The 24,672-nt window shown below is 38.3% G+C and overlaps 1 protein-coding gene and 1 non-coding gene across 2 annotated transcripts; one reads left to right on the top strand and one right to left on the bottom strand.

The window, feature by feature from the left end:
• Positions 1-3,529: 3,529 nt before the first annotated feature.
• On the bottom strand, positions 3,530-3,636 carry LOC148803185 (small nucleolar RNA R71). Its single transcript, XR_016081613.1, has one exon. It is a non-coding gene; the product is annotated as a small nucleolar RNA R71 (small nucleolar RNA).
• A 720-nt stretch (positions 3,637-4,356) lies between these two features.
• Positions 4,357-5,271, top strand: LOC104587989 (uncharacterized). The gene has a single exon (XM_010245776.2). It carries the CDS (start codon positions 4,357-4,359, stop codon positions 5,269-5,271), a length of 915 nt encoding a protein of 304 aa, XP_010244078.2.
• The last annotated feature ends 19,401 nt before the right edge of the window (positions 5,272-24,672 follow it).

Genomic DNA, 24,672 nt, shown 5'->3' with positions numbered 1-24,672 from the left:
AAATTCCTCAACAAGAGACTCACAAGACCCCTGATGTGTGCGCATGCTACACATCATTTTTTATTGTTGTATACATGTTTTAATGATGATTTGCAATCATTTTTACCCTAATTGAGCATAATTGCAAGAAACTAGGAGTTTGGGACAATCTAGGGTGAAGAGAGCATAATTAGGCCCATCAAGAAGAAAAGCCCAGCCGAAACCCCATGAGAAGCACTAAAGCCACCAAGGAGAGAGACCCAACTGCAGCCCAACTGAAGCCTTATGGGAGAACATCAGTTCGGCCCATCAAGGAGAACAGCCCAACAAAAGTTCGGCCCACTAAGTACTGCAGCCCTAAGGGAGGCCCCAAAGAGGCGGCAAATTTTAGAGAATGAAGGTGGCTGAAGGGAAGAGTATAAAAAGAAGGAAAAAGAAGAAATTAGGGTTTGGACCGATGAAGACAAAACCAAAGAAGAAGAAGAACAGTTGGAGGGAAGAGAGAGAGCTGTTGAATGCGAATTGAAGAGGAGATCGAAGATTGATGCAGAAATCTTAGGTTGTCTTCTTCTTTGATTCTGCAATGTGGTAACCTAGATTCGATTAGGTTTCTTGATGTTTCTTTATTAAATCTTTCTTTCTTCTTTCTTTTATGCGAACCATGATGGACTTCAAATCTGATATGTAATTAATATTTTAGCAGATCCGATTGGTTGTGACTCATTCTTGTGATTCTTGATTAGGGTTTTCGGTTAATAGAATAATCTTGGCTGAATTGTTCTTATTTCTTGGATTACTTGAATTGCTTGAGAAAGAGTTTAGGTAATCAGATCATCTAATCAAGAAAATGGATTGAATGCATCTTAGAGATAATTTGCATGGTTCGTTTGGCATTCATTCATATCTGAATTGATGACTTTCGAATTTTGTGTTCTTAATGCATCTATGGTGATTAAATTTCTGATAGAGATATAGGAATTATTGCTCATAGATAGAGTGGGTTGTTGATGAGAATGAAAATTATCAAATTTTTATCCCTTAACATTTAGTCTTTTATACTCATTTAGTGCCTAATTGGACTCACTATTCTTATATTTCGATTTAGGGCACGAAAGGAGGCGTAAGGTGAAAAATAAGGCTAATCGGGTAATTTTGCACAATTTCGGCGCCGTGTAGTAATTTGGGTATAACTCTCCCATCCGGACTCCGATGGAGATGATTCAAGATGAATTAGAAACATAAGGGAAATCTCTACAACTTTCCTGTTTTGAGTTTTGATAGATTCAGACTGTATCGAGGTCAAAGTTAGGCCTAAAGTCTCTGCAAATTCGTAGAGAAGCCCAATTCGCAGAGAAGCCCCAATTCGCTGGAGAAGACCAGCCCAATTCAGCATGCAGTAGTAGGGCCCACACACCACTCCTAATAGAATTCAGCTAAGAGTCTTAATCAGATCTGATTTTTATTATAATCTTAAAGAAAGAAAAGAGTTAGAGTCCAACTTAGTTAAGAGTTTCTATTTAGAGATAAGGATAAAATTAGATTTGAATTAAGCCTTATCCCATTAGGAGATAAGACTTTCTATTTTTGAGAAGGAACTCCTAAGAGGAGTTGGAAACAGCCCCTCCCCCTAAGGCTATGAAAAAGGGAGTGGACTAGCAAAGAGGCACCACTCAACCTTGGGGACAAGAAAGCAGATTTGGAGCAGTCGAACCTCTCTTCTCTTCTCTTCTCTATTCTCTGATTTTTCTCGAGTTTCACCATTACCATGCATGGCTAAACTCTAATACTTGGTCGAAGGAAACAGAAGCCTCAGAATCCACCAAACTATGAGATCTAATTTGATTTTTATTGTTTGATTTATGCTTTGAATATCGAATTTTCTTCTATGTTCTTGTTCATTATTGTTTCGTCTGATTACTAGGAGGCCTACTAGTTTATTATTCATTACGATCTACTGCTAGATTAGATATCAAATCCATAATTGTTTGATCCCTCTAATCTGTGAAGCAACTAGGGTTTAATGATTTGTTGCGTCAGAAATCGTTAGATCTTAGGAAAAACACTCAACTAAATTAAATGCAACTGCTTATGCTTGTGTTGTTTAGCTTCATCGATCTCTAATGCTTAAGGCTATTGTTGGATTAAATATTTAACACTTGTGTAAGGGTTGTTCAGTAGTAAGGGTTAAGAGGATCGCTTGTTTTCTGATTAACTATGGTAGGGAGATATAGGAAACAAATTCCTACGATGAATATTCAAAGTCTAAATTGATTTATTTTTGCATCAATGAGCAGTAGTGAAATTCTGATGGTGGATGTTATCCTAGACCAAGACTCGTTCTTTTGATTAGTCTCAACACTCTGAATTGCCTTGTTTCCCATTTAAATTTTGTTCTTCTTAATTCTGATTTTCTTTTTTTTTAATTATGGTTTTCGTCGCATACAACCACCCCCCCCCCCCCCCTCCACCTTTGTTCACGCAGCACACAAATTAGGTTAGACACTCTCTATGGGAATGATCCTTACTCACACTACTGCATTTAATTCTTACGAGTATAGGATTTATTTTTGGGTGCCTACAACAGCACGACAGTTGTGCTCGAGAGAGGCTGCTCATAAAATTAGGGTTTCGCCAACCCAAGATGGAATTCACTTCGGTTCGACTGCTCAAAGATTTAATTGCTGAACCGGTTCTGCTAGTTGCTTGCATGCAGTAATTCTTCTTATCATTAAAGGTGGTCTGATCCAAAACTGCTTAGGGTAGTTTGCTAATTAGGAATTAAGGTTTTTATTTGTTTAATATTTTGGTTTATCAAATAACAAAAGGCTGATTCAGTACTAGTAGTTGTTGGATCAATCCTCGTGGGAATGATACTCTACTCATCATTGTATTACTTGATCGGCTAGTGCACTTGCTAGTGTAATCTATACGCATCAAGTTTTTGGCGTCGTTGTTGGGGATTATCACAACAATATTAGGAACCATCAACTGATGTTAATCTGAATTTAATTTTGTACATTATGTTTATGATATGTGTGTATTAGTCTCTTTATGACTTTGACTTGTATAGTTTATGACACACAGAAGTGAAAATGAGAGCATCACCTACGATCCCGAGATTGAACGAACTCTCTGTCACCACCTTAGAGCTTCTAAGAAAGGGAGAGCTAAAAGTACAGAGATGGCCGAACAAAGGACCATGATGGATTATGCCAAACCAACCCTCATCGGGGCAGCCTCGAGCATTGTGAGACCAGCAATAGCTGCCAACAACTTCGAAATCAAACCAGCTATCATTCAAATGATCTGGAACACAGTTCAGTTCTGCGGTTTAGCTCATGAAGACCTGAACACTCACATCGCCAAATTCTTGGAAATATGTGACACATTCAAGCACAATGGGATTAGTGATGGCTCAGATTGTTTCCGTTCTCATTGAAGGACAAGGACAAGACTTAGCTGAACTCTCTACCAGCTGGATTGATTGCTACATCGGATGAAATGGCCAGCCGCTTCCTATCCAATTATTTCCCTCCGTCCAAAACAACAAAGATGCGGAATGATATCACCACCTTCTCTCAGCAGGATGGAGAACCATTGTATGAGTCATGGGAGCGTTACAAGGAACTATTGAGGAAAGTCCCTCATCATGGACTTCTCATATGGCTGCAAGTTCAGACATTTTATAATGGGTTGACTGAAGCCAATAAGACCATTATGGATGCTGTAGATGGGGGATCCATTAATAATAAGACCCCTGAAGTTGCCCATGCACTCATAGAGGAAATGACTGCAAACAACTACCAATGGCATTCCGAGCGAGCCCAAGTTAGGAGACAGCCCGGACTTCATAATGTAGACACCTATACAGCACTATCTGCACAAATCGTTGCCCTCAGCAAGAAGATAGATGAAATGCAGTTGGCAGCCATGCATGTTCAGACCATAGTCTGTGAATGGTGTGGGGGGGGTCATATCAGCACTGAATGTCAAGTCAGAAATCAGTTCGTGCAGTCCCCCGAGCAAGTAGATTTTGTTGGGTATTTGCAAAGGCAGCAAGGCAATCAGTACCCTCGTGCATTCAACCCCGGATGGAGGAATCACCCCAATCTGTCTTGGAAAAATCAAAATGCGGTGAAACCCTTTCCCCAAAATTTCCATCAGCCAGAGAAGAAATCCAATCTAGAGGAGCTGATGACCAAGTTCATAGCAAGTGCAGAAACGAGATTTCAGAACCAAGAGGCATCGATCAAGAACTTGGAAACTCAAGTGGGGCAGTTGGCACAGATGATATCTTCTAGAGTCCAAGGTGCTTTACCCAGCAATACCAAAGCAAATCCAAGAGAGTAGGTGCAAGCCATTACCTTGAGGAGTGGCATGGAGCTGCAAGAGGTGGAGAAGAAAGCAAAGGAAGAAGGTAAGGTGAGCGCAACCCTAGAAACTGAAAAGGAGGAGGAAGAGCAATCTGATTCAAAGAAAGAGAAAAGTCAACAGACGCAAGTACCATTTCCGAATAGGGTAAAGCAACACAATTTGGAAAAGGAATTCGGTAAGTTTCTTGAAATTTTTAAGAGTTTACATATTAGCATTCCTTTTGCATATGCTTTAGCCCAGATGCCACACTATGCAAAGTTCCTGAAGGAGATATTAGCAAACAAAAGGAAACTGGGAGATGTGGCTACAGTTGCACTGAATGAAGAATGCTCAGTAATCCTCCTCAACAAGCTGCATCGGAAACTGAAAGATCCAGGGAGTTTCACTATTCCTTGCACTATAGGCAGTTTGAAAATTAATAAGGCATTGTGTGATTTAGGAGCTAGTATAAATTTGATGTCATATTCGGTTTTTAAGAAATTGGGGTTGGGTGAACCCCAACCCACTAGAGTTGCATTGCAGTTAGCTGATAGGTTCATCAAGCATCCTAGGGGAATCATAGAAGATGCAATTGTTAAAGTTGATAAATTCATTTTTTCAGTAGATTTCATAGTGTTAGACATGGAAGAGGACGTTGATGTCCTGCTTATCCTAAGGCAACCCATCCTAGCTACAGGAAAGGCAATGGTTGATGTCCAAAAAGGACAACTCAGCTTTAAGATTCAAGATGAGGAATTAACTTTTAAAATGTCTAATGCTATAAAGCATGCATCTTCTAGTGATGATTCCTGTTGTATGATAGATGTCATTGATTATGCGGTTGGTGGATGTTTTCAGGTCAACGGTCAGCACCTCAAACAATATATAGCGGATGGAGCATTGCCTACCCCATCAACTGTGTACCTAGATGTTCATTGATCCCACTGTAACGTCGAGCTTCAGACGGTAAACAAGCGCTTATTGGAAGGCAACCAAATGCTGATGAGTAGTTTTTTTTTTTATTTACTTGTGTTTCTACTTCTCTTTTTCGTATCATTCGAGTTTCTTTTCTAGGATGTTAATTTTGTAGATTGCTGATCTCTCTTAGTGTTTATCATTCTCTCCTCCTAGTTTCTTTTGATCTTAGCAGATAGAAGGTCCAAATGAAGGAGCCATTCCAGATTTCAGAATGCTCTTCAGGGAAGTTCTCTAAACCCCTTGAAATGCTTGAAGTCCCACTGCTCATATTGCTGATTCATCCTTGAGTTTTTTTTCTATATGAACATTGAGGGCAATGTTCATGATAAGTGTGGGGGAGGCTATAGCTGTGCACCTCAATCACCCCAATAAATAAATGCATTGATAGACTGCATAAACTGGAAATTTCCTCAAGATTATTGTTGTTTATAAGGTGAATTCCAAGAGGGAATACGATGAAGTCGAGGGAAATCACTGGTAAGTGCTAGAATTTGTTCCTGTGATTGATCCAATTTTATAACAATACTTGAGGATGAGGAAGTCAAATAGGACTTTCATCATGACCAGCACCAACTCTACTCATGTGTATAGTGTGCTTGGTTGAAATCTTACTGATCATTTGATCTATTAATGCACATCTGAACTGTTAATGCATGAATTTCAACAATTGCAAAAAAAAAAGAGAAAAGAGAAGAAAAAAGGGACAAAGCCCGAATTACTCCGTTGTCATGAACTAAATAGTAAAACTAGCGGTTCATGATATGAGTTCAGTCCCAACTCTGCTATTCCAAGTTGAATAGTAAAACTAGCAAATAGGAATATGAGTACTGTTATCTGCCTCTAGCCTGTAACCCATGTGAGATTGAGCATAAAATGCACTCACACCAAAAAAAAAGAGAAACAAAAGAAAGAAAATAACTCGGTGACGGCTGAGGTTCAAAGGGACAAAAATATAGTTGGAAATTCAATTTAAGGCATTGACAGATTTGAGACCAAGCTCGAGGTGATGGTTAATTATGGCGGTAAGGAGCTGCTATACATATTAAACGGAATTGAGTGCTGGAGCATGAAGAATCTAATGTTCTCCCTTCTTTTGTTCACATGTATGTGGTAAGAGTGGCCAATCATGGGGATGAATCAGAATGTTTATGCAGGTTTTCCGACCACTTAATATATTCTCATCCTAAAAGTCATTCGGTAGATGGTAATAATCTAGGGAATGATCAATTTATGGGTAATATCTTTGCTTGAGGACAAGCAAAAGCTTAAGTGTGGGGGAGTTTGATGTGTGCGTATGCTACACATCATTTTTTATTGTTGTATACATGTTTTAATGATGATTTGCAATGGTTTTTACCCTAATTGAGCATAATTGCAGGAAACTAGGAGTTTGGGACAATCTAGGGTGAAGAGAGCATAATTCGGCCCATCAAGAAGAAAAGCCCAGCCAAAACCCCATGGGAAGCACTAAAGCCACCAAGGAGAGAGACCCAACTGTAGCCCAATTGAAGCCTTATAGGAGAACATCAGTTCGGCCCATCAAGGAGAACAACCCAACAAAAGTTTTGCCCACTAAGAACTGCAGCCCAACCGCAGCCCTAAAGGAGGCCCCAAAGAGGCGGCTGATTTTAGAGAATGAAGGAGGCTGAAGAGAAGATTATAAAAAGAAGGAAAAAGAAGAAATTAGGGTTCGGACCCCTGAAGACAAAACCAAAGAAGAAGAAGAACTACTGGAGGGAAGAGATAGAGTTGTTGAATGCGAATTGAAGAGGAGATCGAAGATTGATGCAAAAATCGTAGGTTGTCTTCTTCTTTGATTCCGCAATGTGGTAACCTAGATTCGATTAGGGTTTCTTGATGTTTCTTTATTGAATCTTTCTTTCTTCTTTCTTTCATGCGAACCATGACGGACTTCAAATCTGATATGTAATTAATATTTTACCAGATCCGATTGATTGTGATTCATTCTTGTGATTCTTGATTAGGGTTTTTAGTTAATAGAATCATCTTGGTCGAATTGTTCTTATTTCTTGGATTACTTGAATTGCTTGAGAAAGAGTTTAGGTAATCAGATCATCTAATCAACAAAATGGACTGAATGCATCTTAGAGATAATTTACATGGTTCATTTGGCATTCATTCATACTTGAATTGATGACCTTTGAATTCTGTGTTCTTAATGCATATATGGTGATTAAATTTCTGATAGAGATATAGGAATTATTGCTCATAGATAGAGTGGGTTGTGCTCGAGAGAGGCTGATTATAAAATTAGGGTTTCGCCAACCCAAGACTGAATTCACTTTGGTTGGGCTGCTTAAAGATTTAATTCTTGAAGTAGATGCGCTACTGTTGCTGGAGGGAGATGAGTGAATGGTTGAGTTGCTGCTACCAGCATATGGACTAGCTGGTTCTAGAGGTTTTGTCACAGGGGTTATACTAGCATCTTCTGTAACTTGAGGTGCTGCAGGTGTTGCATTGTCATTGTTCCATGCCCAAGTTTCTTCTTTGTTGAACTTAACATCCCTGCTTATAATTACTTCGTCGCTCACAGGGTTATACAACCTATATGCTTTGGATTGAGGGCTATAGCCAACAAAAATGCATTTTTTTTTCATCAAATTTGTTGCGGGTTGGAGAAGTAACCAAGGCATAGGCTCTACAACCAAAAATTTTTAAGTGGCTTACCCGCGGCTTCCTACTCTTCCAAGTTTCATATGGGGTCCGGTTCATTACAGCCTTTGTACGCGAGATATTGAGAAGGTATACTATTGTTGCCACTGCTTCTACCCAGAATTGATTAGGAACACCACTTGCTTTCATCATGCTTCTTGCCATTTCAATCACCGTTCGATTCTTCCACTCAGCCACACCATTTTTCTCTGGTGTGTACGGTGCCTTCAACTCCTTGTGAATGCCATTTTACTCACAGAAAACATTAAATTCATTAGAGATAAATTCACCACCCCTATTGGAACGGAGAGCCTTTATACAACGCCCACTTTGCATCTCCACTAATGCTTTGAATTTCTTGAAAGTTTCAAAAGTTTCTGATGTGAATGCCATATTTTTGCATCACTAGCTCTTCCAATCAAGGCACAATTTCTTACTTCAGAGACTTCTAACAGAAACATTTTATTTTGTCCCATAAGAATGCTAACTATTATATGCCCTGTTTTCTTATCTTGGACAGAACAACAACCATCATCAAACAAAATAGAGTATCCACCATCCATCAATTGCCCAACACTCAACAAATTACGAGCTAAATTAGGAACATATTGCACATCATAGAAGAGTTTTACATTACCTTGTGAGGTTTTGATGCCAATTGTACCTTTCCCTTCAATTTGCATATGCTTGTTGTCTTCGAGTCGAACTTTGCTTTTCTGTGAATCGTCAAGTTCTTTAAAAAGAGACTTTGTTCCAGACATATGGTTGGAGCATCCACTGTCCAGAAACCACACTCCATTGGAAGCATTATCAATAGGAGAATGAGCCATAAATTGCTTGCTCTCCTCTTCAACTTTCTCTGTAAAATTGGCTTGTTTCTCTCATCTCTCTGCTGAGTCCAACAATCTACTTTTTGTGACCCAATTTCTCTCTAACTTTACCCTTTGCCCAGATAAAGACCCAACTTGGCTCTGATACCAAAGAAATTGTTGGGAAATTGAAATTTTTTATGTTGAAAACAAAGCCACTACCAATTCTATTCACATAAAAAGCAACGTCAGGGGTCCAAATAAATAGACTTACAACAAAACTAACATTAGCTAAAAATAAGCAATTAAACTAGAAAGTGGGTAAACATGGTCCACTAACTCAAAATAATGCCTAACAATTAGGAAATAAATCACCCACTAAGTTTGGAGCACTATTCAACATTTTCAAGTTCCGATTGATGCATTGTTTAATTTTCCAGTCGGCACAAACAATCGATAAACCTACGGCAGCTATTTGGTTTTGCCTTCCCTGTTGTTGGCATATTTTCCTGGGACTCCCTGTTTGATGTTCCAGAACTGACTTGTAGACTTCTATTTCCTGTTTCCAGATCACTGAATTCTAGAATTTTGAAGGTAATATATGGCAGATTCTATTTTCTCTTTGCATCCTCCTTAAGCCCAGAAACCTTACAAGCGATTGAGCAATAGTAATTTGGTTCAGTTAAGCCCCTCTCGTAGACTAAACAGGATGACCCACAATTCAATTTGGAAGGCTTCGATTGTGGTCGTGGATTCAGAAATATGACCTTTGCACCATTAATTGTATATGGCTAGACTTTAGAACAGTCGAGGTGCTTATGCATGTCATGGAGGCGGACCACATCGTTATAGACATATCTGTGGATCTGAAGTAGTAGATGAAGGTAATGAGCAGACGAGGAGAGGCAATGCTAGTAGACGCATCGATTACAATCGACACAGTACACATTAATCTTGTCCTTCTTGAGTTCCTGATGACCGAAGCAAGGTCCAAAGAATGGACAGTTGGCACCATAGAGGGTGCACCATAGTATCTTTATTGGCTGTTGTCGGCTCTTTTTCAGATTGGCCCATTGTCGCCCACTTCATACTGGCTTAAGAAGCCAGCCCATCAAGACTTTTGGGTTGACCCATAAAGGTCTCCATTAAAGTCTTAATTGGCCATTGTTGTCCCTTTTCAGATTGGCCCGTTATGGCCCATTTCGTATTGGCTTAAACAACCAGCCCATCGAGGCATTTTGATTGACCCATTGAGGTCTTCTCTTTTTTTTTTTTTAGAAGCTCCCACCAAAAAAAAAGTAACAGGTTTTCATCATGCCAACTAGTCATCATCATCATCCCAACAGGCTTGTCATCATCCTCAAAATAGAACACCATCAAGATCGTCATTTCTTCATCTACATGTCACATCCCCGCAGCTATCATCATATTGTAGCCATTTGTGATCAAACACATGAAGATATCCGATCCCCATGTGTTTGAGGGGGCGTGTTAGGGAATTGAGATAAGATTTGATATATGGGCTATTATGATAAGGGTGATTAGGAGTTCTCATTAAGATAGAGTTTGTTATGATAGGATAGAATTTGAGATAGATTAAGATAAACTATATAGAGTCCTAGTGAGAGTCTAAGAGTTTGAGTTTGAATAGGTTTGATGTTTGATTTTAGTCTATAAATATGATGTAATTACAACACTCATCAATGCATTGTTTTCTAGTCTTCTTTTGTATCTATCAAGAGAGAGGAGATAAATGAGAGGATGTCACCAATGAACTTGCTAGAGTTTTTTCCTTTTCCGTGCAATGATCACTAGCGAGAAAATCAAATTTCTCATTGTCAAAGATTTCTCACCAAACAAAGTCATTATTTTTCCTTTTCTGGTGACAATCAAAGGTATTTTTGAGTCAATTAGGTTTTAAGAGAAAATGCCAATAAAAAGAAAATAAAGTGGTCTTTTGGAAATATTCTATCCAATATTAGTTACTCATTATATGAAAGTGGGAGAAAAACACTTTCAAGGCAAAATTTTGCATTTGTGTGTATATATATATAAGTATTATGTAATTTAGTAACAAGTGAATGGAATATAAAATTTAAAATCAACCTAGAAATACAAAACTATGATAAAATTATAATAAAATAATAACATTTTTTAAATAAAAAGAAATACAAAAGTTATACAAATTTGGGCATGTCTCTAATATCATATTCACTGTAATAAACAAGAAAAAAACTTGATTTTTATTAATAATGCAAATGGGATAAAAATTTTAAAATCAACCAAAAATAAAACAACTTTTTCGACAAGGTGGTGGGTAATTGGTCTAAACATCCATGCCAAATGAGCCAAACCATGATACTATAATTAAATGATAAAAATTTTAGAATATATAAAATACGAAATTTATAAAAAGAATGTATAGAACGGTTTGGACACATATCCATTTTCTTATATTATATACTCATTATTTTAAACAAAATGTGTGATAAATAATAATAATAATAATAATAATAATAATAAGGATGATGATGATGATGATAATTGTTATTGTCATTTGAAATTTCTATGTGCAATGCATTGGACGTATATATATACGTTATACATAAAATTTGTATGTTTAAATAGGGGCGGATTCAACCCAAGCCGAACCGAATAGCTAGATATTCGGCTCGGCTCACCAATACACTATGAGGTTTGAGCTTGAGCTCGATTTAAGCCAAAAACTTTAGCTCAAATTCGACTTGAGTCAAAAGCTCATAAGGTCGAGCTCGGCTTAGTTCAAGCTCAATTTTGAGCCACACATTTTATAAAATAAAAAATTATAAATTATAAAAACTAGTTATTATTATGTCTATAATAAAATGTTAAATATAACATCTTTAGTTTTTATTTATATATATTATTTTTTATATGTATATTATTATTATTATTATTGTTATATATGCATGCATGTATGTATGTATGTATGTATTACTGCATATATACATATATACATGTCGTTGGAAGGGTTAGAATCCATCCTATGGATGGTTGAACCATGCTAGATGGCTGGGAAAATTTTCAAAAATTTTCTAACCCCTCTGGCAACCAATTTCCCGGTGTTATGAAAAACTACACTTTTTTGAATTGATCTTGCACTGAACAGAACCAGATATGAAACCAAATAAAAAAGGGAGATTACACCTGCTACAGATACCACAAATACATATCCCAAAGTGGAAGTTCAGGCCCAATGTTAGTCCCAAAACCAGCCTCCAACTGAAGATGGTGCAATATACGGAGAAGCCAGCTCAACAACACTATTTTCAGCAAAACTGCTATCCAACTTGCTTAGATCGAATGAGATGTGTGGGTCTGATTTCCCCAACGTTATTCTTTCACAAATTCTGAGGAAAAACTGATAAAAATCAGTTCTTGAAAAGCCTTGGTCGTGATAGGGTTTCTAAGAGAGAAGAGAGAAGAGGAGAGAGCAAGAGAGTGAAGAGAACAAGTCTCATTCGCCCTCTCCCTCTTAACCCCCCCTTATATGGAGTAGTCTCCTAATATAATTAGGAGATTATCCAAATCTGATTTGCATCTAGACTCTTTTCAAAGATAAGCATTATCCTCTTAAGAGGATAGGTGCTCCACACCTAGAACTAGGGGAGTCCACGGTTCGGTTAACTAAGCCATGGACAGTTTTTGTAAACCGAACCGGTACCACCGGTTTTTCCATATCCCCAAACTAAAACTGAACTGGTACCACCGGTTAACTAGTCCGTCAATTTCGGTTTAAGATCAGATCGGTTCTTCAGCTTTTCAATTTTCTATATTTATAATATTATATAAATATATGTATAATATTATATTATAAATAATAAATGATATATAATATATTATAAATATTATAAAAATATATAATATATATGATATATTTATAAATAGATTATTATAAAATAATATATGAATATATTTATATATAATATAAAGAAAATGTGTGACATATATTAAATATATATATATAAAATAAACATATAAATATATATACCGGTCGGTTCGGTTAACTGCTAGTTTTTTGTAGGTTAACCGAAAATCGAACCGGTCCTTCAGTTTTCCAAAAATACCGAACCGAAACTGAACCGATTGGTTTGGTTAACTACATTTTCTGATTCAATTTCTCGGTTTGGTTCGGTTTTTTGGTTTTTCATGAACACTCCTACCTAGAACCATACCAGTTTTAACCCAAACCACATGACAACTAATCTAATTAGTAATGGGCCTTTGTCCCATTTTCTTCAAAGGCTCACATCCCTAGATGTTGCATGGCCTCTTTGGGCTTAATATTATATGGTGTGGGACCCCACAATGATCTAACACAAGTCCACATGGGTTCAATCCTACCCCTTGAAGTGGCTAGGCTGAAATCACTAGTCAAGGCAGTGAACCCCTGACCCAATCAGCATTGTTTTAGTTTGGTCCCAATATTTACACCTAAATGATCATTAGATTCAGCCACCCTATGAAGACCCAAGGATAATGGACTCATGTAAAACAAAGCCATCAACTAATCAACCTTGTAATGGTCCCTTACAATTAACCTCTCAGCCCATAATGATCAAAACACTACTTGACAGGGAAGGACCTCTCCCATGTTTGCAAGTGCAGTGTCAAACTCTTTGCTCAGATGGATCACAGGATTAAAACATTTTGCAATTCCTTTTTTATAAAATAGTAGTACATAACATATAAATACATTTTGCAAAATCAGATTTTAAACACAATTAAAATCCATTGTCGATAATTTAGGTTTCCATCATAAAGAGTGTAAACCATGATATTCACTTTGTCCGACAAAGGGGCCGATCCTATCATTATGATCACCCACTCAGATGAATTCTTGAACCTCCCCAACACACCCATTAGTTGTGCTTGGGGTCTAACCCTACTAGCTAAGACAAACTACTCCAATAGATTGGCATCACACTAGTGTTAGCCTTGTTAGGATAAACTCCCCAAATCTATCATGGATAACATTCTAAAGTAACACGAGTCTCTTAAGTATCCAATTTAAGGGGTAATACACAAATCCGTACCAATATCAACATGAAACAACAATGTACTTTATTCATTTACAAAAAAAAAATTATGTACATCATTCTATTTGGAGCTTAGGACATACATTGTCTACACATGTATATATGTAAAAGCTCGATTAGGCAGGGAGCCTCACGAACCAAGCTTTATTGGGCTTGAGCTTAACTCAAAGCTCGGTTTAAACCGAGCCAAATCGAGCTTTTCATGAGTCGAGCTCAAATAGATAGTGAAAAGCTCGGCTCGTGGCCACCTTTCTGTTTAAATATATGCAGGCCAAACTTGAAGTATTAAGCCCAGGACTAGCCCTAAAATTTGTGGGCTCGATGCGGGCACGGGCTTGAGCCAAGCCTAAACAAAAAACCCAGGCCCAAGCCTAAAATTTTTGGGCCAGATTGAACTGATCATCCCTATTATAAATTAATGGTTTTGAATCAATGAAGTTGAATCAGTAAATATTTGCTAAGGAAAGGAGATCATCTATGAATAAGAGTTTCATATAGAAGAAGAGATTTCTAAGTTGTATCAATTATATAGTGAGAAAAACTAAGTATTCTTTGAGCTTAATTGTTTCCAACTAAAATTTCTTGAATCTCTTTAAGAGTTTGAGCCTAGAGTTATTGTGCAAACTCTTGGAGTTGATATAGTTTGCTTTGTAGTGAAGGGATGAGAGATCCATCATATGGATGGCCAAACCCTGTAGGAAGGTTGGGCGAAATTTCAAAAAATTTCTCTCTCTCCCATCTGGGAATCGCATTCCCTATTTTAGAAAACTGCATTTTCAAGGAACAATCTTGAACCAAACCGAACCATATCTAAAACCAAAAGGGAGGTGAAGGATATACCTGATACGAAGTAGCAGCAACTCCCAATGAAGGTGTTCATGCCCAAGGAGAAAAACCAAAACTTGCTTCCACTAAAGATGACAAAGTGTGAGGTAAAGTAGAATCAGTAGGACGGCTCTTCAGCAAGAACCGAATTCTTCAGCAAGAATGGAGTAGAGGGCTGGTGAGCATGACTTCAAATTGCTTTTTCTGCCAAGAAGCAATATCAAGAACAATTCTTGATCACTCCTACAAGTGGAGATCGAACTGGATAGGGACGGCTAGAACAGGGAAAAACTCTGCAGTTTGTTGTGTCTTGTCCAGTGTCTTTTGCATGTCCACCCTACTCTCTTATTTATAGCCTTAAAGAGACAACCTCCTAATCTCATTAGGAGTTTCCTGATTCAAATCTTTATTTGGATCCGGACTCTTTAAGTGGTAAGGTTAATCCCTTATCTTATCTACAGTTTAAGATCAGCTTAATCCTAATCAAATTAGGAGTTTCCTGATCCAAATCTTTTTTTGGATCTGGACTCGTTAAGTGGATAAGACTTATCCTCTTGTCCTATTTTTCTTATCCAAACCCAGATCTGCCCCTATTTAATTAATCTAATTAACCCAATTCGAAATTGGGCTTTAGGCCCATTAATTTTAAGTGCCCAGTTAACCTCTTAACCTGTTACCCAGTTGGCTCTCCTTGTATGGCGTGGGATCCAAACATTGATCTACACATCAGCCACATGGGTTCAGCCCAGCCTTTGTTACAAGGTCTGGCCATATTCACTATAGGAGACAGTGAACCCCTAAGTCCATCACTATGGACTCTTAATAGGCCCAACATTTACACTAAATGGTCCTTGGGTCCAGCCACCTTTTGAAAACCCAAGGACGGTGGGCAGATGCAAGATTAGCCCATTAGGTATTACCCTCAATGGTCTTACACTTAACCTCTCAGCACATAATGATCAAAGACTACCCGACAAGAGAGGTATATATATATATATATATATATATATACAAGTTAGAGTCCCATACTTTCCACGTGTTTCTCAAACACTTTCTGTGTCAGTGGCTTAATCAATGGGTCTGCCACATTCTCCGCTGATGCTACCTTTTAATATTAATCTCTCATACATCCAGTATTATCACACAGCAGAGGAATGGGTGATGTGCTGAATTCTAAATTCCAGAATGAACACTTCATTCATTTGGCAGCCTCACTTATGGCAATGTGTTCGACTTGGGTTGTGGACTGTTATTCTTATTACTCAGGACCCCATCGTGAAGATGTAACCAGATGTAGACATTCTACCATTTGGATCTGACTGGCAGTGGGTATCAGTATACTCAACGGTCTGTAGTGAAGTACCATTGAATACCAGACATAACGCTTTTGTCCTTCGAAGGCATTTTAGTATGTTTCTCACAGTGGTCCAATGCTCTTGCCCTGGGTTAGATTGGTATCTACTTACCACACTCACTGCCTGAGAAATGTCAGGACGAGTGCACAGCATGGCATATATGATGCTCCCTACGACTGAGGTTTAGGGAATCTCTTTCATGCCCTCAATCTCTTTGGGAATCTTGGGAGACATACCCTTTGAGAGAGTGACTCCCTGCCTGAAAGGAACATTTCCTTTCTTTGAGTTCTCCATACTATATCTTTTGACAATCTTGTCAATGTAAGCAGACTGGGATAATCCTCTTATCCTCTTTGATCTATCTCTTTAGAGTCGAAGACCCAATATGTAAGAGTCTTCTCCAAGATCTTTCATGGAGAATTGTTGTGAAAGCCATACTTTCACAGTAGCTAGCATTGCTACATCATTCCCAATGAGTAGAATGTCATCTACATATAGAACCAAGAACATAACCTTATCCCCACTAGTCTTCCTGTAAACACAGGGCTCATCCGGATTTTGCTCAAAATTAAACTATTTGACTGTAGAGTCAAACCAGATGTTCCAACTCCTAAAAGCTTGCTTAAGTCCATAAATGGATTGGTTGAGTTTACATACCATCTGTTCCTAACCTGCAGCTATGAAACCTTGTGGTTGTTGCATATAGATATCTTTAGTAAGATCTCCATTCAGGAATGCGGTTTTGACATCCATTTGCCAAATCTCATAGTCATGGTACGCTGCTACAGCTAGTAGGATCCTAATGGATTTAAGCATGGCCACAGGCGAAAATGTTTCCTCATGGTCGATTCCTTCTTTCTGAGTGTACCCTTTCACCACAAGATGAGCCTTGTAGGTCTTAACTTTACCGTCAGGGCCCTTCTTCTTCTTATAGATCCATTTGCAACTAATTGCCTTTACCTCAGGGGGCGGATCTACTAGAGTCTAGACTCCATTGGTCTCCATTGAGTCCACCTCAACTCTCATGGCATCTACCTACTTCAAGGAATCTATGTCCAACATAGGTTCCGAATAAGTCACGGGATCCTCATCAACGGTCATGGCTTCCACCAAGTAACTTTCTTGGTCATAGCCGTAACGAATTGAAGGCCTGGAAACACGGGTAGATCTTCTAGGTTGGTTATTTTCTAGAGCTGGTGGGGCATCTCCCACTACCCCTGCGCTTTCCTCATCAAGAACAACTTCTTGATGATGATTATAGAATAAGTAAGCTATAGAGCCTTTGGGGTAACCTGCAAATAGGCAACGGCTGGTCTTGGATTCCAATTTGTCAGCACTAGTTGTTTTGACATGTACCAGACAACCCCAATTTTTTAAGTGTCTCACACTTGGTTTCTTACCGGTCCATAGCTCATATGAAGTCTTGGGAACGGATTTGGGGAGAACCCGGTTCAGCACATAAATTGCAGTCTCTAATGCAAAACCCCAAAAGGATGTAGGTAACTCTGAGTGGACGAGAAATGATCAGACCATATATAATAGAGTCTGATTTCTCCTCTCTAACACATCGTTTAATTGTGGTGTAGCAGAAGGATCTAGTTGTGATACAATCCCATTTTCCTTTTTGTAGTCCCTGAATTGGTTAAAGAGATACTCGTCGTCTCGATTTGATCGAAGGGTATTAATTTCTCTCCCTAATTGTTTCTCAACTTCTTGTCTGAATTCTTTGAATTTTTCAAAAGATTCAGACTTATGTGTCAATACTTACACATCACCGTACCGGGAGTGATCATCAGTAAAGGTTATAAAATAAATGTTTTGGTTACGTGTCCTAACATTCCGATGACCACATACATCGAATGTGCCTGTAGATCTTTCAGGCTTACCAATAAAAGGTCACTTCGTCATTTTACCCTAAAGGCAAGGTTCATAGGTTAGAAGATCTTCTACAGTTAAAAAATCTAAAGGACCATCATTTACCAACCTTGTGATAAGATCTATATTAATGTGGCCAAATCGGTAATGCCACAGGCACGTGGGATTAACTGTATCACGAGTCCTCTTCTTAGGGATTATTTCCGACGTAGTTTCGGTAATGTTTGTTTCCAGATAAGAATGGAGAACATAGAGACCGTTCTCAAGTTCTCCGTATGCAGGAATTTGTTATTCCGTTTAATAATAATCACATTACTGAATAAGATAGAATAACCATTCATGCACAATTTTGATATAAAAATCAAATTTCTTCTTAAATTAGGTACAAAAACACAATCTTTAAGTACAATTGTTCCTTCTCTGAAAAGTAGTTCTACATTTCTTATGGTTGTAGCTACAACTGTTGCAAAAGTCCCTAAATAGAGCTTCACTTCTCCGTCACTCAGTCTTCTACTTATCTTGAACCCCTGCAGTGAATTACACGCATTAGTTGAAGCCCCCGGAGTCAATACACCAGGAAGCAGAAATTGGTCTCTATGATAAAAGATTCCAAATTACCTTGGTTCTTAGTCTCCAAATATGGAGGACAATTCCTCTCCCAGTGGCTGGTATGTTTGCAGAAGTGACAGGCATTTGATGCCTTATCTTTCTTCGGCTTTTTAGTTCCGCTACCCTTCTTCTGAGCCTTCCTTTTAGCCTTCCGCTTTTTCTTGCCCGATTTTCCACCTTCAACAAGCTTGGCTATCGGCTTATCCTTCTTAATCAGTTCTTCAACCCTCTACAACATATTGTTGAGTTCCTGAAGGTTAACATTTAGCTTATTCATGTTGTAATACATGATAAACTGATTGAAGGGCGGAGGCAAGGAATTGAGGACAACATCAATTTTGGTGTCATGATCAAGCCTTGACCCGAGAGCCTCTAGTTCATTGATATAACCCATTATCTTTAGACCAAGGTCATGAACCTATTGGTTCTCGGTCATCTGTGTGGTCATAAACAATTTTAAAACCTTTTGTCAAGTAGAATTCTTGGACTGTCACTATGATCACCCACTATGTCTGACAAAGGGGCTAATCCTATCACTATGATCACCCACTCAGATGAATTCTCGGACTGTCCCAACATACCTAGGTTTTGACCTCCTCTAAGGATCTCACTGATTGGCACATCAAAGACAACCCAATCCGACACTTAGTGCAGTATCATAATCGAGTCTAGGGTCAGGTGTAACATTCCAGTTTTGCCCATCTATCTCCATGGTCTAGGTCTATTCTAGAATTTGGTCTGGTTCAGGGTTTCAAGAAAGCCCACACTACATGTACCTCAGGTCTCACCCTGGCAGCTGAGACAAGCCACCCCAACCAACTTGGGGGCACATCAGTGTCAGCCTTGGCAGGATAAATCTCCCCAGATCTCTCCAATGGCTGTGAAGATTGTAAACTAACACGAGTCTCATAAGTGTCCAGTTTAAGGGTATTACACAAAAACACACCACAAAGACATGAATCAATTATGTATTTTATTCATTTACAATAAATGTCAAAAGATACATCAATCTGATTGGAGCTAAGGGCATAACCGTCTAACATGTAGTTGTTATTCTCAATCTATTCAGAAGCATTTGCCTTGTATTTGTGCTTTACATTACTATATCTATTGTATCTATGTATTATAACTTAAACACCATTAAGGGTTTAGTTGGTGTAAGTAGGATGGCAAGGCAGTAAAGGGTGGTCTCCTTAAAAGTCGAAGATGACCAATGATTAGTGGAGGTAGAGTAGAGAGAGCATTATGTGAGAAAAGGGAGTTACTAAAGGAGTCAGAAGGGAACTCATAAAGTCAAGAGGTTGGGAATTGGGAGACAGATCTCATGCATGGGCTCTCGAGTCTCTCCCTTTGATAGAGGAGATCCCAAATCCATAAAGAGAAACATCCAAATAAGGACTTTTCTCATTAGGAAAGAAGATCACAATTCTCTAGCCTTTATTGAGTAAACTCTATTAGGGTTTCTCCACATGTCTAATGAGGGTCTTCTAAGAATAGAACTTCCTCTTCCCTTAGGATTATCACTTCCTACATCTTAGCTACTACCTTCAATGAGCTTGCGTGGGTCACATGCAGGAATGAAGTTCTTTTAGGATGCTGACAAGTCTAGGTGGCTTGGCCACCATGACGAAGCGAGTCATCAACAACTCATTTCAGAGAACAAGGAGACATCTTTTGCAAACATTTTTCATAAAACATAATATATATATATATATATTGCAAAACCAAATCTCAAACAGGGTTGCAATCCATTGCCGGCAATTTAGGTCTTCATGAGAGAGTGTAAGCCCTATCATTCACTTTGTCTAACAAAGGGGCCGATCCTATCACTGTGATCACCCACTCAAGTGAATTCTCAGACAGCCCTAGCATACCAAGGTTTTGACCCTCAATGGATCTCACTAATTGGCATATCAAAGATAGCCCAATCTAACACCTAGTGCAGTACCATAATCAAGTCTACAAGTTATGTGTAACTTTTCAATTTTGCCCATCAATCTCCAAGGTCCAGGGCATAACTAGAAAATGGTCTGTGTTCAATATTTCATCCAAACACACATTGCATGTGCTTTGGTTTAACCCTAACAATTGAGACAAACCACCCCAACGTCTTTGGTAGCACATCAGTGTCAACCTTGGCAAGATAAATTCACCAAATCTATCCAATAACTGAGAACATTCTAAACTAACACGAGTCTCATAAATGTCCAGATTAAGGGGTAATTTCACAGAAACATACCAATATCAACATGAAACAATAATGTACTTTTATTCATTTACAATAAATGTATTTGTACATCAATTTGATTGGAGCTAAGGGCATTCACTGTCTAACAGGATTTACAAATTGTTGTAAAAATCATTCAAGCCTAGGATCTTTAAAAAAATAAAAATAAAAAAAACACTTGTTGAACATGTACAATATATTTTTATAATTCTTGTCTCATTTTTGTTAGGAATAATGAAAATTACCGAAAACACCACATATAATGTGTTTGGTTTTGCATCACCATTTTTCTTTAAATTTGATGCCTTGTGTCTAACTAAATGAGTAAATGGTTGGTGCCACTACCACTGTCATAACTAAAATCACTTATACTTTTTTTTCTTTGCAAATTGATATATTTTCCTTTCCCTCAACATCTTCTATGGTGAATATTATCCTAACTTCACTAGTCCTTCTCTTGCCACTCCTAAGCTTACTAAGAGAAGCTTCACCAATAATACCACTAGTACCAATATCGATTCTAGTATATTATGATTAGATGTCATTGAAAGCATAGGGAAATAGAATTTGAGAAAGAATTGGCCATTTTAATGAATATAAACTATTAAAATCATAAAATTTAGAAAATAAAAATAAAAATTAACTACTATTTACCTGATCTATTCGTATGGTTGTCTCAACTTGATTTCAACTAATAAAGCTTCTAAGACTTCCAAATTGCTAACTTGATACACTTGAGCAAGCTTCCTCCTTGTTAAAACTTGAAACAAATTTGAGATTTAGGGAGTAAGAGGCTAAGAGAGTATGAAAGTGTAAGAGATTATCAGAGAGTATGAAAGTTGTTGTGATAATAATGATTGCAACCGTATTTATAGGAGTTGGAAATTATTTAATTGACCAAAATACTCTCTAAAACTAGTCATTTATATTTATTAGGAATGATTTTTTGGTCTTTCACCAAGTTAATTTATCGATGTACCAAGATGCCCCCCAAACAAGTTGTTATATAGTTGTTGGGGGGTCACTTAGGTTATTTCACAAGTGCCCCTCCAAACTATCTCTTTATAACTGTTGGGGGTCCCTAATGCCTATATTCTTACCAGCCATGCCGGCCCATGTGCCTAGACCCCCTAAGCCTAGCAAGGGCTAAGTCATGTTGAGTTGTGTTGGCCCAACCGATTCTACAACTCTATTTATATTCCATTTACACCTCATGCATAGTGGTGGAGAAAAGAATGGAAGATAAAATTAAAGGGATGAGAGAGAGAGAGAGAGAGAGAGAGAGAGAGAGACAAGGGTAAGCTTAGTTTGCCACCCCTGGTTTGCATATAGTTTCAAAGTCTAAAGGTAGAAGAAGCATCAGACCAAGAAGATGAGCAATGAAAAAGGGGAATCTAAGCATGGGAATTTTCATAAATTTATCCTCGCCTTAATGTTAGTTTAATTGAGCTAGACTTGAGTGTAAATTTCTGAAAGTACAATGTGTCATACTTGAAAGTTGAAGCCCTTAAGTGTCAACATCCCCAAAGTACAAGGTACCTAAATGTAATTTTTAAATGAAAAAGAAAAAGATCATTCATAGTAATTATAGAGTTACATGGCTTGGCTCCCAATTGGAGAATTGGACTTTACCATTAAATTCATCATAAGATAACAAATATTAACCCATTTTTACCTCTCCTTTCTTAAAACAACACCTTTGGCTGACTCATGCAACATTTATTACTCATGTGATGACTATAGTGAAATTTCAAGTACTTCCTCCTTTCTTGTGTCTCCTTTCACTACACTCTCTTCATTTCCTAGTTGAAATCCCAAATGTGCCATAATTGGAGCTTTTCTAAAACCACAATGTTGATCATCACTAGACAAGCATTTAATCATTATAGTGCCAAACTCCCTTTAGAATTTGTCCAACTCTTTGCTATGTATTTCTTGTCTAGAGCTCTCCTTGCCTTAGATAATTTATTGTTTACACAAACATGTATGCGAGTTTATTAAGGGTGAATGCACTTATCAAACAAAATATTTTGCCTTTTAGTCAAAATTTTATAAAATAATATTACATAAACTAATAAGCCTAAAGTAATTTACCATAAAATAATCATTTTTCTTAAGAATTAAAGCAATCAAAGAATGAGCTAGCCTCTTTGATAATTTTATTGCAAAAAAGAAATCCTTAACAAACTCCACAATATCACCACTCATTTCATTCCAAAAGGTTTAAAAGATAATTACAAGTATACCATTACAATCAGGAGCCTACTCCATAATCCAAACCATTGGTACGCACCTCCACAAAAACCTTTGCAATTTCCTCATGGTCATCATTAACTCACTTTCCATCTAGAGATTTGATGCAATTAGAATTGTAATGCATTCTAGTGCCCACTCTTTTCGTGTCACCCGCATTGTGGTGGATGGGGCTTGCTTTGCACGAATATGCAAAGAAGGGAACACGGCACAAGCCTGGACTCACTGCCCGATAGGCTCATGCCAGCCTATGGGCCCATTGATTTTCTGTTTTATTTTTTTTAATTAAAAAAGAACAATGAAGAATTTACAAAAAAAAAAAAAAAACTTAACAAGACAAACAACAATTCAAAACAAATCTAAAAATTTTATTGCATTTGAAATTTAATGTGTATAATTGTTGATTGTTCATATATAAAATAACAAAATGAAATTAGAATAAAATAGTACAATAAAGTTAAAAATAAAAATTTACAATGGGAATGGAAAAAATCAAAAATAATTTTCAAATAAAATTGAAAACCAAAATTTACAATAATACTGAAAGTATTGTACCATTATTGAATATTCAATATTTGGCTTCAAACTTCTCTTTAAGTTCCACCTTCATCCCCTAGTAACTCGGCCCGACCATCCACCACCTCCTACTAACTTGAGCGTCGGAGCACTTACTCGAGGATAATTCATTGGGCCTCTGACTTTTTCCTTGATCACAAGTCTTGAAACACAGCCTCGTCCTTGAAGCTCAGCCCCGCACTGCCAGTAAGGACTATCTGGTTTCCCTCCTCGGTTCGTGCACCACCTCAGATTTAGTAGCATCAGATTGGCGCTGTCTTTGGGAACTAACAAAAACCTCTCCCAAAAAATTTCTCACCGCACAGCTTCAAAGACGATTAAGTTGCCTAAGAACCAGTCTGAAGGATCAGTAGGTCATTCCCCGTCTCAGGAGAACCGACACCGTGACTCCTCGCATCAAGAAGCCCCACAACCTTCGGCCACCGTAGATCCAGCGCAATTCCAAGCCATGCAAGAGAAGGTTGATAAGATCTTTGAATTCATGAAGACACAAGGGTCTACTGCGCCACCCAACCGGGTCGTCTACCCTCATGCCCCGATGTGCACGAAGGATGATCCTCGGACTGAGGACCCCAAAGCACGTCGGTCAGACGTAAGGAGAGAGCGGTCTGAGCGTATAAGGCAGGACAAGACCCGAAGGCCCGCCTCTACTACCCGATCCCGTGGACAGGACCACCATAGCCAGACACGCCAGCCAGTGCGCATCCCCGCCAAAGAAAGGCTCAACAAAAGGATGCCGCCCTTTTTGGTCTCTGTCGCCGAGTCAAGTTCGGTCAAAGATCACCTCAAACGACCCAAGAGGGAGGCCATACACACTACAACCCCAAACAATAGAGATGGCGAGATCAAAGAGCTCTGGCAAAGTTTGGAAGAGTTAGAACGCACTCCAACCCACAAGAGTGTAACTCTTGTCGTAGACCAACCTGTGCAGGCCACCACGCATATCACCAAGGAGCCGCCCTTCATCCGGGACATCGTAGAAGAGGTACCCCCTCTTGGATGGCGAGCTCCTCAGTTCGACAAGTATGACGAGAACTCCGATCCTTTCGACCATGTTGCAGCGCTCAAAGCCCAGATGATGC

Source organism: Nelumbo nucifera, chromosome 1 (assembly GCF_055504915.1).
Source record: "Nelumbo nucifera cultivar China Antique chromosome 1, China Antique-T2T, whole genome shotgun sequence".
Taxonomy (NCBI): domain Eukaryota; kingdom Viridiplantae; phylum Streptophyta; class Magnoliopsida; order Proteales; family Nelumbonaceae; genus Nelumbo; species Nelumbo nucifera.
Note: the sequence above shows the minus strand (reverse complement) of the source record. Positions and strands in the feature narration are given on the sequence as shown.

Excerpts from the sequence above, each read along its gene's own strand:
- LOC104587989 (XM_010245776.2), top strand. The coding sequence starts at position 4,357 with ATGGAGCTGCAAGAGGTGGAGAAGAAAGCAAAGGAAGAAGGTAAGGTG.